This window comes from Zophobas morio, unplaced genomic scaffold, assembly GCF_036711695.1.
Source record: "Zophobas morio isolate AGI-343-1 ecotype UQ-CSIRO unplaced genomic scaffold, CSIRO_AGI_Zmor_V1 ptg000093l, whole genome shotgun sequence".
Taxonomy (NCBI): Eukaryota; Metazoa; Arthropoda; class Insecta; order Coleoptera; family Tenebrionidae; genus Zophobas; species Zophobas morio.
In genome coordinates this window covers 162,287-175,873 of record NW_026972198.1, presented here as the reverse complement: position 1 = coordinate 175,873, position 13,587 = coordinate 162,287, and the positions used below count along the sequence as shown (strand labels likewise).

General features: G+C 34.5%; 2 protein-coding genes across 7 annotated transcripts; one reads left to right on the top strand and one right to left on the bottom strand.

Annotated features, from left to right (window-relative positions):
- Positions 1 to 341: 341 nt before the first annotated feature.
- LOC135144321 (anamorsin homolog) lies at positions 342 to 2,655 on the top strand. Its single transcript, XM_064076344.1, has 10 exons — positions 342 to 422; positions 477 to 593; positions 648 to 813; positions 944 to 1,140; positions 1,373 to 1,441; positions 1,495 to 1,585; positions 2,162 to 2,229; positions 2,346 to 2,399; positions 2,459 to 2,574; positions 2,638 to 2,655. Exons 2-10 carry the CDS (start codon positions 477 to 479, stop codon positions 2,639 to 2,641), a joined length of 882 nt encoding a protein of 293 aa, XP_063932414.1. The 5' UTR covers positions 342 to 422; the 3' UTR covers positions 2,642 to 2,655.
- LOC135144284 (cGMP-dependent protein kinase-like) lies at positions 2,481 to 6,645 on the bottom strand. 6 transcript variants are annotated; one of them, XM_064076269.1, is made up of 21 exons: positions 6,558 to 6,645; positions 6,325 to 6,434; positions 6,190 to 6,266; positions 5,804 to 5,923; positions 5,553 to 5,673; positions 5,192 to 5,274; positions 5,022 to 5,134; positions 4,779 to 4,968; positions 4,681 to 4,716; positions 4,559 to 4,627; positions 4,409 to 4,505; positions 4,107 to 4,351; positions 3,929 to 4,052; positions 3,767 to 3,872; positions 3,565 to 3,706; positions 3,259 to 3,373; positions 3,130 to 3,188; positions 3,017 to 3,073; positions 2,920 to 2,955; positions 2,666 to 2,839; positions 2,481 to 2,571 (listed from the first exon to the last, which is right to left on the bottom strand). In XM_064076269.1, the coding sequence occupies exons 1-20, from the start codon at positions 6,581 to 6,583 to the stop codon at positions 2,699 to 2,701; spliced, it is 2,067 nt and encodes a 688-aa protein (XP_063932339.1). In that variant the 5' UTR covers positions 6,584 to 6,645; the 3' UTR covers positions 2,481 to 2,571; positions 2,666 to 2,698. The 6 variants fall into 6 exon arrangements, 5 of the variants coding, with proteins under 5 accessions (XP_063932339.1, XP_063932341.1, XP_063932338.1 ...); XM_064076271.1 differs by lacking the exon at positions 2,481 to 2,571 and having other exon boundaries at positions 2,609 to 2,839; positions 4,779 to 4,879; positions 4,969 to 5,134; XM_064076268.1 differs by lacking the exon at positions 2,481 to 2,571 and having other exon boundaries at positions 2,609 to 2,839.
- Positions 6,646 to 13,587: the final 6,942 nt, after the last annotated feature.

Sequence of the window (13,587 nt, the reverse complement as noted above, 5' to 3'; positions counted from 1 at the left end):
AATACTAGAACTTGCAAATTGTTAACTACCCCTACATACAAATTAATCTGGCTAGCTTAGAGGCTGTTATGGACGCTAGTAAAATGAAGCTTCTTGACTTATTTTATAAGATATTACAACTATTGCAACAATAAGACAATTTATACGATCAAGATTGCTAATTCTCTCCTTTCACAGCTTTCATGATGAAAGTGATTTTAACCAAGTCAAGCTAAATTTTTTAAAATTGCTTTAGCCTCACAACCAATAGTGTTGCTTGAAATAGGCCACCACATTTACTCAACCATGTTGCTGCACTTTTCAATCAATCAACTTTTTTATTACTTAACGGTATTCAGCCATACCAGCGCAGTCGCCCTCTAAGTTATGATTGTATTGGGAACTATACCGTAAAGTGTCTTAAAGCTGTAGCTCATAATATCGTAAATGTAATATGACCTCTTTTTTCGTTTGTTAAGATCTATATTTTATATCAGATGGCACACTTGATATTTTCTGAGGTTTCTAAAGTACTACTTTGCGTCAAGTCTGTTGGAGATATCGATAGTTACAAAGCAAGAAATCATCAGTTTTATAGTGATTTGAAGAGAAAGGTTTATAAATGACTATACAGCTGTAATTTACGCATGAGTTAATTTTGAGAGCAGGTTAAAATTGCATCCAACTTGACAATAAAACCTATAGACCACATTCTGGAAGACTTGTCTGAATTTACTTCTTATGATGTAATTATTTCTGGCTTTATTTTTCCATTTTTTGAAAGCCATACAAGAAAGATTCTAGGTAAATATAATAAGCTTCTGAGAATCGGAGGTAATTTTAAATAGTATTCTTTTAAATAATATAAATTATTTAAATAATTAATATTTTATGTTGCTTATCACTTAACATAAAGATTGGTGATGGTTTATATAAACATTCTAATTTATAAGTATATTTCAAGGTATATTGTATTTAAGTGAGCCGACTGTTGCAGTTGAAGATATATGTCTAAAAAATTTAAGAACAGAAAGTAAACTTATTCAAGACCTTAAATTAAGCGGATTTATTAGCGTTAATCTTCTTGACATTAAAAATATCGATACTGAGAAGGATTACGATAAAAAAATTTTGAATTTAGACAAAATAAGGCTACTTCAGGTAAAATAACACACCCCATATGCCTTATATGAAGTCGAGTTTTTAGATTTTTCTATAGTTTTTTTATTATATAATTGAAAGCTTTTTATAGTTACTTTAGTTTAATTTTATTAAGCGCTAGTTTTTTGGATATTGTGTTAGCTCTTAAAAAATGATTCGCTTATCCGTCGGCCGGGGATCATTTTTAAATTTAAGCAATTGTTCGTTTATATTGTTAAAAAGCTGTTATTAGATTAAAGCGTATAAGCCTGAATACGAAATTGGGGCAAGTATCCCGCTTATTGTTTCCTTGAAGGCAGATGTAAGTTCGATATATTATAAATACATTTCAAATTATACGGTGAAACCTGGCAGGCGTGTGCGTCTCAACCTCTTGACCATGAATTTTTGGATGAAGATGACTTGCTCGACGAAAACGATAGGCAAAAACCCGATCCTCCCTTACGTAATTTTCTTTGTGTAACTAAATTAAGAGTGTTGACATACATTTATTGCATCTGTTTATTTTTGTAGCGTTAAATTATTACAACTTCATAAAAATTATTATGAAAATTTTGTGCTTTGTTATAAAAGGCATTTTTTTTATGCCTACTATAACGGATAATTTCATAATAGTTTAAAATTTTAAGCGTTAGTTAGGTTTAGATATGGGCATTCCTTACAACTACTGGGCTTCCCGGTAAATAAGTAGTTTAGAATTTCGATACTGAACACTTTGAGGCAATCGCACATTTATCCTTCAGCAGCGTATATTGTGGTAACTTTCGCAGCTAATTATATATTAAAAGTAAATGTTATTTACCTTTTCCCGCTCTGCTTTATTTTCGAGTTACTATAGTTTAATAATAAAACTAAATACAGTGCACGTTTACTGTTACTTTCTTAAAAAATTTCTGGCTACGGCGTTATTATGGTTGTCGCGATATATTTTATGACCTCGTTAATACAGATTTAAAGTTTTTTTACTAGTCTATAGAAATTGTTTTTCCCACTAAATGCACTTTCTGATTATTTTTATAAGTACCTGAATGCGGCCCGCGCAGCCTGAAAAAGAGAGCCTGTAAAAATTGTACTTGTGGTTTTGATAAGGTATTTCATGTAACTCGTGCATTTTATAGCAATTAAGCTTCTTTGAACTTAATTTTGAACTTAATTTATATACAATAATTCAATGATCCTTTTCTATTCTGCTTGGGTCTTTACAGAAGCAAGACGGTCCGAACGAGGAAACTGGGCAAGCAACTACGTCTTGTGGAAATGTGAGTCTTGATATTTTTTGCTCAATTTTTTATTATTATAATAAATCTATTGTCCACAGTGTTATTTGGGAGATGCCTTTCGCTGCTCGACCTGCCCTTATTTAGGACTGCCGGCCTTTGAACCCGGCCAAAAAGTTATTCTCAGCGCCAATCAGTTAAGGAGCGATTTCGACTAGTAAAGTTCAAAATAAAATTATTGATTCACTTTATTATAAGAATTTACATATTATGCATGCAGCTAGACTATACTAGGCGGATGCCCTTACTTCTCGTGGTCCTCTCATCCTTTTTTTTTACTGCTATTTTCTGAAAGTTGAGAGGATCTCTTGCTTCAACTCAGGAGCAATCTTAAAAAACTTTTCGAGTTGCCCTCGAGTGAGACTTATTACTAAAGCTTCGCTTTTAGCAATAACTTTCCTGCCTTTGGCTGCTTCAACCTCCTACAAAAAAAAAATGGTCGCACATTAACGTGGGCTTGGCTCAAGGGTTATTTCACTCTAGTATCGCTCAAAAGACATACCTTTTCCGAGGAGACATCGTCAACAGAACTTTGAAACTAACGAAAATGGGGTAATAAGTACCTCTTTAAAAAAGTTTAAGGTGAATACAGCATGTACCGTGCTGAGCATAAACGGGTCTCCAAACGGCGTCCCGTCGCTCACATCGTGCTCAGTCTGTCTAGCAGGCACATCAATATATATATATTTGGTAAAATGAGGAATAGTCAAACGTCGTCGCTATCGATGATAGCCACACTCCCGCTCAACTTAACGAAGAGCTTGTCGGTATCTGCGTAAAAAGGCTACATGTTAAGCGTCAATCGGTACCAACTAAGTAGTAAGGCCAACGTTTAGGACACCTTTTTCTAAAAAAACATCGCCCTCGTGTAACTGTTCATAACAGAACATCTTTGCCAGGATATCCATTTTACTCCAAGGCTTATTCTCCTTAACCTTCTTAAACAGTGACAGCATCTGTAGCAAGGCGTAGGAGTTATTATGATGCTGATGCCCAGCCTACTCGCTGCACAAATCTATATGGCATATGAGGTGTAAGCACTCATCCCCAATCACTGCCAGAAGTCTGTTTTTATAGGCTGGGTATAGCTCAAGGCCTGAAAACACACGCGAGCTCCTTCAGCTTCTGTACAGGTATAGAAATATACCTTTAAGGTATTCACTGTTCTTGCATCGACAAAACGCTGAATTATTGGTTGGAGTTCTGGTGCAAGGCTGCGAAATGCCGCGTAATTTTTCTTATTCAACGAAAGGACAACGGTTGCTTCCTTGCAAGTAATAGTGGCGGTTCTTATTGGTTATAATGAGACAAGTAAACCAAAAAAGGGTTATTTAAATTTAGAAAAACACCTTGTAGTGTCGCACGTCAACGCTACTTCGCCGAAAAAGTCGCCGGGGCCCAATTCGCTCAAGATGTGGTCAGAGCCGTCCACAAAGACGGACGCCTTGACCTGGCCTAGCACAGAAGGAGAGTTAGCGCCGGGATCAATGTGTTATGGTGCGCTGTGCTACCAGTAACAATAACGTAAAATTTGTCTCCGGGTTGACCCTCGCGAAAAACAGTGCTTCCTGACGGAAAAAATTCAAACTGGCATAGATTTCCAAGTAAGGAAAGTTTACTCCACGGCTTATTTTCCTTTTCATCAGTGTAACTACTATTAAATGCCTAAAAATCGATATGAGTAATTACTTTAATATGACTAAAAAACGGGATGCGAAGTAAAAAGTCCCCAGTTCGCTTCCTAATTATTTGCTCTACATTCTCACTGATGGACGGCGAAACTTGTAAAAACGCTTGAAAGTTTTTACGGAGCAACTTGAGACAGACAACGTCCGACTTGGCTGCACACTTAAAAGGTCGCGGGGAGTCTGAGAAAAGAGCCATTTCACCGAAAAAGTCACCGTTCCGGAGTTCGAGCAACCGAGTTTCCTCATCTGTGCGAAAAGCTGAGGTGCCTCCTCCCCGGAAAAACTTATAATTAAAAAGGCGACCTCCCACCTGAACGGACATGCTAACGGAGCCAGATACAATAATAAACATTGCATCACTTTGATCACCTTGTTGAAAAATAACTTGATCTTCTTCAAACTTGTAAAGGCGTTATAATATTTATATATAATGGTCCTAACTTTATAAAATACCTTTTCAAACTTAAAAAGACAACCCAACAACGCAAGCCTCTCCTCATCAAACTTTCTAACGGGACCTATCTATGGCCAATGGCAAGCGCGTTGATACACATCGTTTGCAAGAAGCGTAATACCTCTTTGGTAACCAAAAAATTGAAGAGGGACACCGCCTAAATTAGAGGAGGAACACGTGTAACCAAAAAGGCTCAACACCGATAGTAACCAGAAGAACCTTCAACGACGAGGTTGTTCTTTTACTTATCAAAGAATCAAATGCACGACAGCTGCCTTGAATATGGCGCTCTTGAACTTGAATAAACTTATTGAAATTTTCTGGCGAAAGAAAAAGAAACAAGCAATCCTCAAAAGCCACAACGTCCGCAGTGCGGTTGGTATGCTCGATCAGAGATATTTCGCCAAACCTTTGAGTATAATCAAAAGCGTTGCGGTGCGTGGACGAGCGCAAGAGACAGACCACTCGCCGGATTGTAAAGAGCACAGAAAGACGGATGTGTTGGTGTTCACGTCCAGTACACTGACATGACATCGACCAGAAACAATTAAATAAAACCCATCGGAAACTTCATTCTAACAGAAAAAGAGTAACAAAAGCAACAACGCAACCGCGCCAGAAAGGGAGCCGACCTGCTTGCAAACGACCGTCCCGCTTGGACAGCAGCGAAACTGGAAGAGCCAAAAGAGCTGCTGGATTATTGTCTCGCTCAATCCTGGCAGCGGAGGGTAAATAATAAGAGATGAGGAAGGGTCAACTGTTTGGCTGAGAAATAAAAACTCGCCACCAACAGGACGACTCTTGCGAACGAAAAGGAGACAAATAAGTAATAAGTTTTTCAAAAGTGATAGCCGTTCATTTTAAGCATATCACTACTATATCGCTAACATCTACTTAAAGTACAATAACCTAAAAAAGTCAACTATTAATTAATATCGACTACAAAAACAATTACTAAAATTATCTCGCAAGAGCACCAAAATCTCACTTCACCTTGTAAAAACGCAACGTTTTTTAGCTTTATAAGTGTAGAACCGTCGCTAATGGGTGACAGATAAGCAGCTACGTGAGGATCTTTCTCCTTTAGAGCTTCATAGTGCGATCGCTTTATTGTCTAAAGTAGTTATAAAATAATAAACAAGTAACATGCTAACAGCCTCTTCAAAATAACTTTAATAGAAAGCTATAAGTGGTTCAAGAAATACTCTAAGCTTAACAAAAAGTGAAAGAGAAAGAGGATATACCAAAATAGTAGTTTGATCTTCAACAGCAACAAGTGACACTTTTTGAGGTGTTTTATCAGTTAAGTCGAGTACTCCAAACCAACTGCCAGCTCCAAGTCTGCTAACAAAGTTTTCTTTTTCCTAAATGAAAATGTAGTTTTTCAAAAATTTAAACTAATCATAATGCTCTAAAAATAGGAAAATTGTAACGTGAATTTGTGTACGATCAAGAGTGTAGTCAACTTTAAATACAATAAAAGTAAAAAATAAGAAAAATAGATGATTTTTATAAAGCCGTTTTACATCGTTATTGCTATACTCAACAATATGTTAAGATGAGAAATTGAAGAGCAAAAATAGAAAAAAAAAACTTAATTCTAACAAAAATAAAAAAAAGGGGGTAGTACAACAGAAAGCACTTCAACGGAACCAGACACTATAATATTAAAACCAGGTGAATCACCTTCAGAAACGACTAGACAACCTTTTTACAAAGTTTAGGTAATTATAAACCGTAGTAAAAAATTCAGATAGTGAAGCACCTGCTTTGTATTGATTTTGAACGCAAGCTTCCAACAAAATTTTAAATTGTCTTTTTGAAAGGCCCGCGAGAAATGGTAAAACGTTAAGACACTGTTCCTCAATATAGGGGCTGAAAAGCATAAAATTTAAAGGTTTAACTTTTTATATAAAAAGTGTAAATAGTTAAATTTAGTTTACTATAACAAAAAAAATTGATAAAATTTACAAAAAGTGCTATAAAACGAGTACGCACCCTGGAAAGGATAGAAGACCGCCCATATTCAACCAAGAAAGACTCGGATAAAACGAGGCCCTAATCAAGATAATTCACTGTGTAAAACGCGTAGCCCTTTGTCCACTTGAAAATTTGATGATACATTTTAAAGGAAATGAGCGTCTCTTCAAAACCTCAAGCTTTTTAACTAATCAGTCTCTTTAAAATTTGGTTCACTGATTAAACGTTTGTTTTTAATTCGTAGTTCGTTGTTTTTTTTTATTTGTTACAAATTTGTGTTTAAACTTAAAAAAAAAAAATTATTAACGTAAATTAGCACGTTTTGGAAACTATTAATTTTAATAAGCTCAAGCTAACAGTTCATGTTATACAGTTCTAATTAGTCCTTACCTACACCAAGATTTATTGGCCAAACAAAAGCTGTTTTATTTCTGAACAGTTTATTTCGCAGAGCTTAAAAAAATTTATGATATTAAGAATTTATTTGTCTAAACTATTACTTCTTAAATTAAACTGTTTAGTAAAATATAAACTTTTTTAAGCATCTATAACAACTTTAAAATAGGATATATAAGGACTAAAAAAAATATATGGTTATAAGAAGAAAAGATGTTAATATTATACCAATGCCCGTTCAATAACAAGATAAACCCCCTGGTATAGCCTCACGCGCACAAAACGTTATTACATTTAATTTAATAAGGTCTGAACTCTTATAATTACACTGTCAGGTTTTTTTTAAAAAAAAAAAATTATATCTGAGGAGCAATAAAAATTTCACACCATAAAACATTAGGTAAAAGTTTATTAAAAGTATTACTACCTGCCTTAACCTATTAATTTTAGTATAATTAATACCTCTTTTTAAAAAGAGTAATTTTAGTGTGTAAGCAAGTCAAACTAATTCCACTTTATGCTTTCTATAATTTCCATTCAGCAGGAAAATTTTACATCGTTGTTCTAAAAGCGCAGCGAAGAACTACCTAAGTTTAATAAAACTCCGCCCCACTCCGGACATTAGATTATAAACTAAGCTTGATTGACGACCCACAAAAACCTGCGAACTAAGGCCGTTACGTCGCTAAAGTTTTCTGAAAGAGGTATGACATTATAGTAATGGTCATTATTTCCGTTTTTTATTTAGAATTTGTTTCTCGCTTGTCCTTCCCTACAGCTTTCTTTACTAAAATTATACCTCAAAGCTGGAAACCTTGTTAGAAGCGACAGAGCGCTGCTATTGGCGTAAAAGCCACCTGTAGGTATTTATACTTTAAGAGAAGAAGCTATTACATTTTCTCCCTCCCCACGAGTGAAGAGGCAGTCGAACTAAATTTTATACTGGGAAAATTTATAAGGAACTATGTACTTAAATGATGAGGCTTTGAATGCAACAAATGATGAAATTTTTTAATTTTTAAATACCTACATTTCGGAGTCCATATATCTAAAGAACTTATTTAAGGTAACAAGAAAAACAACAAAACAATACACCGCACATTCAAACTCTATTACAACAATCAGTTAATAAAACCACAAGTGCCATACATCAAAAAATAGATAATAAAATCAATCATAAATTTATATAATAATAGAGGATCATTAAAGGTAATAGACAAAATAAACAAGTGAAAAAAACTAAAACACAAATTACGGGAAGAAAAACAAATTTTCACAGGAAAAATAATTAGTTAATAAGCCAATTAATATCTAGTACTTTAACTAAAAAGGGTCAGATTAAAAATAGCAAACACGACATCTTGACCCCATTAATTATTTTGATTCAAAGTAAGCAAAACAAAAATTACAGTTAATTATTAAATTAAATAGATTTTTTCCCCTAACTTTTAATCTTAGAAACTTAATAACTTCAAGAACTAATATATTATAAATGAATGAGAGAAATTTATTAAATTATATAAGTAAGAAATATAATATAGAGTTAGTTAAAAATAAAGAAGGGCAGTAATAATTTATTTAATTGCTCTTTAGCTGCCTGAGTAACACAAGACGACCAAAAAAAAGAGCTCGATGCGCACAACTCCTTTTAAATGTTTAATTCGTGTACTTGGACGGTCAACTCTCAACCGCACACAAAAAAATAAAAATAATTTTTATTCCTTTTATTAGTTTAATACAAATTAAGCAAAGTAAAAATTATAAAATTTATTTTGCAAAATTAAATTATTTTTTACAAACATAGAAGTAATCTTTTTATCTTTTTAAAAGATATATATACAGTTAAAAACTGAGCAATAAAGTGTGCTGGTTTTACAAAACTTAATTTATCTTTTTTGATGTTTTAAGGTTTTAAAATGCAACAGAGACTGCTCTCTTCGAATTTTGTAAACCTCGCTTTCAAGTTACTTTTTTACTAAGTAAGCTCTTAAATTTAGAGCAATGAAAGCTTAGAAGTTTCACCTTAATTTTTATTGCTCCCAAGACCACTGTCAGCTTTGACTTTTAATTCCCAAATGCACATATATCCCTCTTTAAAATTATATTAATTTTATTTTTTAATAAGCTGCCAAAGTAATTTCTAGTAAGCTTTAATCGTTTGTGCAGAAGCTAAAAAGTTAACCAATATATGTTTTTTGTAACTACCCATAATTATGTGAGTTTTTCAAATAACTCTCCAGTACTAATGATACGAGATTAGTCTTAATTTTATTTAACTTGTAACATTTTCTTTAAAATGTTAAGTGAGTTTTACATAAACAGAAGAACTTCCTATTTTGAGGAGTACGCCAAATTCATTTACGCTACACGCCTTATCTAGATGCCCAAATGCCACTCTTTCTTAAGGTTACCTCAGCTTTATTAAAATTTAAACAATCAAAGCCTTATTGCAGAATCCTGGTTTGCAAACAATAATGGAGAAGCACATTTATTATATGCTTGCTTACTAGTAGTTTTTTTAACATTAGTATAAGTCTTAGAAATATAAAAGTCCACTTTGAAAGAAAACTTTTAGTTAAATTCTTTTCCGCAACTTTAAAGCAATTGCGCAATCGAAAACGCAGGAGCAAAGATCTGTTCAGAAATTAATTTTTCATATAATAATCCAAAATGCGTCTGCAAAAGAAATCTCTTAAACAGCCAATATAAATTAATAAAAAATTAAGTTAGCTAGTACTAATTTGTAAATATTCTTAATAATCGTGGAGTTATTATTAAACTTTATAATGACGCATTACCTTTAGTTTTAGCTAAACTAAGAAAACATTAATTATCATACTTAATTTTTAAAATCTTTTTAAATTAGAGTAATAATATCAAACCATGCATATTTATATATATAAGTTTTTTACTATAAATATATAAATAAATTTACGAAATATAAGTATATATACTAATGCGTTCATTATATAATCTATACTATATAATTGAGGTAGCATCTCTTAAAAATAAACTTTTAAAATAATCAGTAAACACTTTCGATACATATACTTGATGTTAATGAAATTTTTGCGTATTACATTAGCATCTTAAGGTCTATTTTTTTATAGTCCTCTGTGAAATAGCAGGCGTTACAAAATTAAAGGCAATGGAAAGAGGTTTGCCATAACTAGCCGACGAAAAAGGCAGTTTTGCAGTTATTGGTCCCAAGGATTAAACGCATCGCTCGCCCTCTTTAGGCCTCGAGGTAATACAAAATATATGTGGCACTTATCCCCTGTCCAATAAGCTATTTGAACTCTCTTCTAAGTACAACCCATTTTTATAGAGGTACAACACAATGCAGGCCCGGGCACTTGCGTTAAAAAAATAACTAGTAAGCTAACATTCCTGGAGCATCTAGATAAAACATTAACTCCATGATACTTTTCGTTTAAAAAATTTGACTTAGATCACTTAGACACGACACACTGGCTTATTGGAATTAGCTATAAAGGAGACTGACAGTAGAGTAAGTCCACCTCGTTAAAAGAACTAGTAGGTGCATATGGATTAGTGAGGGCTAGATTACAAAATTTTTGCGATATAAACCGGCCAGTGGCGCGGCTTGACTGATTTTCAACTTTAATCGCGTGGCTATGCGAAGGCCGACTTCTCGCGTTTAGTAGAGGAGCTGGGCTAAAGAAATTAATAGACTGGAATATAATGTCTCTCTCCTGAAATCATTTTTATATATTTCGGCACTAAACTAAAGTGTCAGTTCACAAACATAAAAGAATGCACAAACAAAACCTACCAAACTTTGTCAGGTTATAACTTAAGAGAAGGCGAAATTTAAGAACATGAAAGATGATCGCTTGCTTTTCTGGCGGTGAAAAAAGCTTTGTTTAAAGAAAGCTGGTAGACGAATTAGAATCTTTTGGACCAGAAAACACCTCTTATGGAAAATAACAGGTGTCCTTCCCAAGCTCGGAACATTAAGCCGCCCATCCATGAACCCAGACACACAGTTGTCGAGACTCCTCTAAAATTTTAGAGATAGTTGCTGGCTCATTAGAGGCTTACTCATCCAAGTTAGAGTCTGACGGAAATGTAAAACGACATCGTAGGCACTTGTTTACCATATTTGCTATTTACCTTTTAATTCCAAAATTTGTAACAAGGTTAAGATAGCGACTCGTGGGAACATAAAATCACTGTTAGTACAAGAGATTGCTTTGGGCCCAAATTACATTTCATATTTAATGCTTAAAAACCTAACTGTAAAAGCATTCTCCTTGCTGTTAAGGTTTATTATTCACATACCTACCTCCACTTTCCCCAAAACGATAAATATTAGCAGAAGTTCTGTGTATTATGTATATTAGACCCCTTAGACGTGAGATACTAGCCCAAGAAGCTTTTCTGGTACTTAAAAGGTGGTAGAAGCGGTTGTTCTGGCTGCGTTACAGGAGTTAATAGAGAGGATGTGCGCTTCGTTAAATTCTAAATAAAATTCCTTCACTGTGCACCAGATACTTAAGCTTACGGGAAGAACTACAAGGGCATGTAATGTAGAAAAGTAACATGTGTAAAACGATGCTTTAGTCTCCGAATTGATTACTACTAGCTTCTCTTTTTTACTTAATTGCGGTACCTAACGGATAAAATTATACTGCTTGACTAAAGTCGATGACGTTTGTTACTGAAATCTGAAGGTGCATGTTTCTAAGGCTTTTTAATCCTCTTTACTTTTTTCCACATGTTTGATATGCCAATAAACCTACCCTAGTAAGCTGATGAACACCGCTTTTTATTATAGTTCAAAAATTTCCAGCTATTGTTTACAAACTTACATCTTTATTTGGCAGTGCTAGAGGCATGGTTTTCAACATGGAGGTTACTAAATTAAGGCGTTAAAAGGTAGCTTTATTAATTAAAGACGAAAAATAAGACTTCCTCAAACACCTAGTCTCTCACTAAAACATGCTGCCCTTTCTCGAGGTAAGAAGGGTTAAATACCTCGGGATGATAATTGACAACAGGTTAAGCTGGACTCATCATCTCTCTTACGTGGTCACAAGAGCCTAACATGTTATAGTCGTTTTGATTCCCTTAGATATGAAACCGATTGCATCAAAAAATAAGTGTTTATTATGTATACGGTCTATAGATCCGCTAATGATGTACGCTCTTTAATGCCTGAGCCTATATTCAGCAAACAAACATTTTAAACTCTCTTATAAAGCGTCGTCGTTATCTTAAAAGAGTTTAGCTTAGAAAGAGTTAAGGTTAACTTGCTGTCTATTAACACAAAGGAAGCTGTTTAATCGAGATCTCAGGTCAAACAAAATAAAAACGGATGTAAATATTTTCTTATTGGTAACTGTCTTTACTACCCTAAAGGATGTGACTCAATAATAGTTATCTAGGTCGATAATTGTCGTATATTTAGAGACCAAACATACATAATAAGTATATTCATGAAAACAAAGAAATATTACCCAGAGAACTCATGAAAAGGATCCTTGGCTCCAACATTAAAGAGAATACAAATGAGCTCCTACTCAATTAAGAAAATCTTGTAACACAACTAAGCGAAGCTTCGGTATAAAACCTAGTAAGCTATCAAACTTCCATTAGTCATTGAAACTAAACTTAAACTGCAAGATATCAATAAAATAAAAGAGAATTGGAGTATATAGGAGGCCTTAGGTAAATAGTAGACTTTTACACAAATTTTCATGGGGTTCCAGTGTGCCGAAGAAAAACTAGCAGGAAAGTTTTTGGTGCACTATAACACCGGTAAGGCGGCGTGTCAACCCAGCGACGACCAGTTCAATTCCAAAAGGGAGCAGTACGCTGGCGCCTCTGCACCATGGCGAAATTGTTTCAGAAAGCCACATGAACGATGCAAAAATTTTATCGATAGTCTAGCTATCTGCGTTGAACCAGCTGCCCTTTCATTTGCTAATAATTTGCTTCTTTTATTGGTTTGCTTTTTCAAAGTTGTCGAGAACTACCATAAACGAATTGCAGGAGCGTATCAAAGTACTATCGAGGCGAAAGACGCTCCGTCCCGACTGCATCAAATCAATTTAAAGAAATTGTCCTTTCTTGCGATGGAAGACCGTAATGCAACTAAAGAAGAGCCCACCGCTAACTTCTTTTTTGACTGACCGAATGGGCTATTTACAAGTAATACTCGAAGAGATAAGCACCGTCTCTCTAAATGTTAGGACCTCATAGGGGCCCACATGCCAAGCCTTATGTTAAAAACCGCGCCATAATTATGCGAGTGGCTTAGTACTACAAGCAGCGAGAGTTTAGCGAAAACCTCTTTTTTTACCTTTGCCCTTTTAGCCTTAAGAGAACGACCGTTTTCAGTTTAACCTTATTTATTAATTGCCCTGTGCGCAGATGACAGTGAATTCTAAAAGTTTTTTTGATTGTCGCCAACGATGGGGGTTGCAGATTCCCTATGAGCACGGTAAAGAGCAAAGCGTACATACTTCACCACCACTAGCGCCGACCTCCGCACATGGTTATTCCATAGTTTTCCTGAAAAAAGTAAATGGGCGTTATTATCTACAACTAACTTTAGTTGCGTACACCAATGGACTAGGTGGTTGCAATAGTCAAGCGCCTTTGCGCAATTTTGCAACTACTAAAG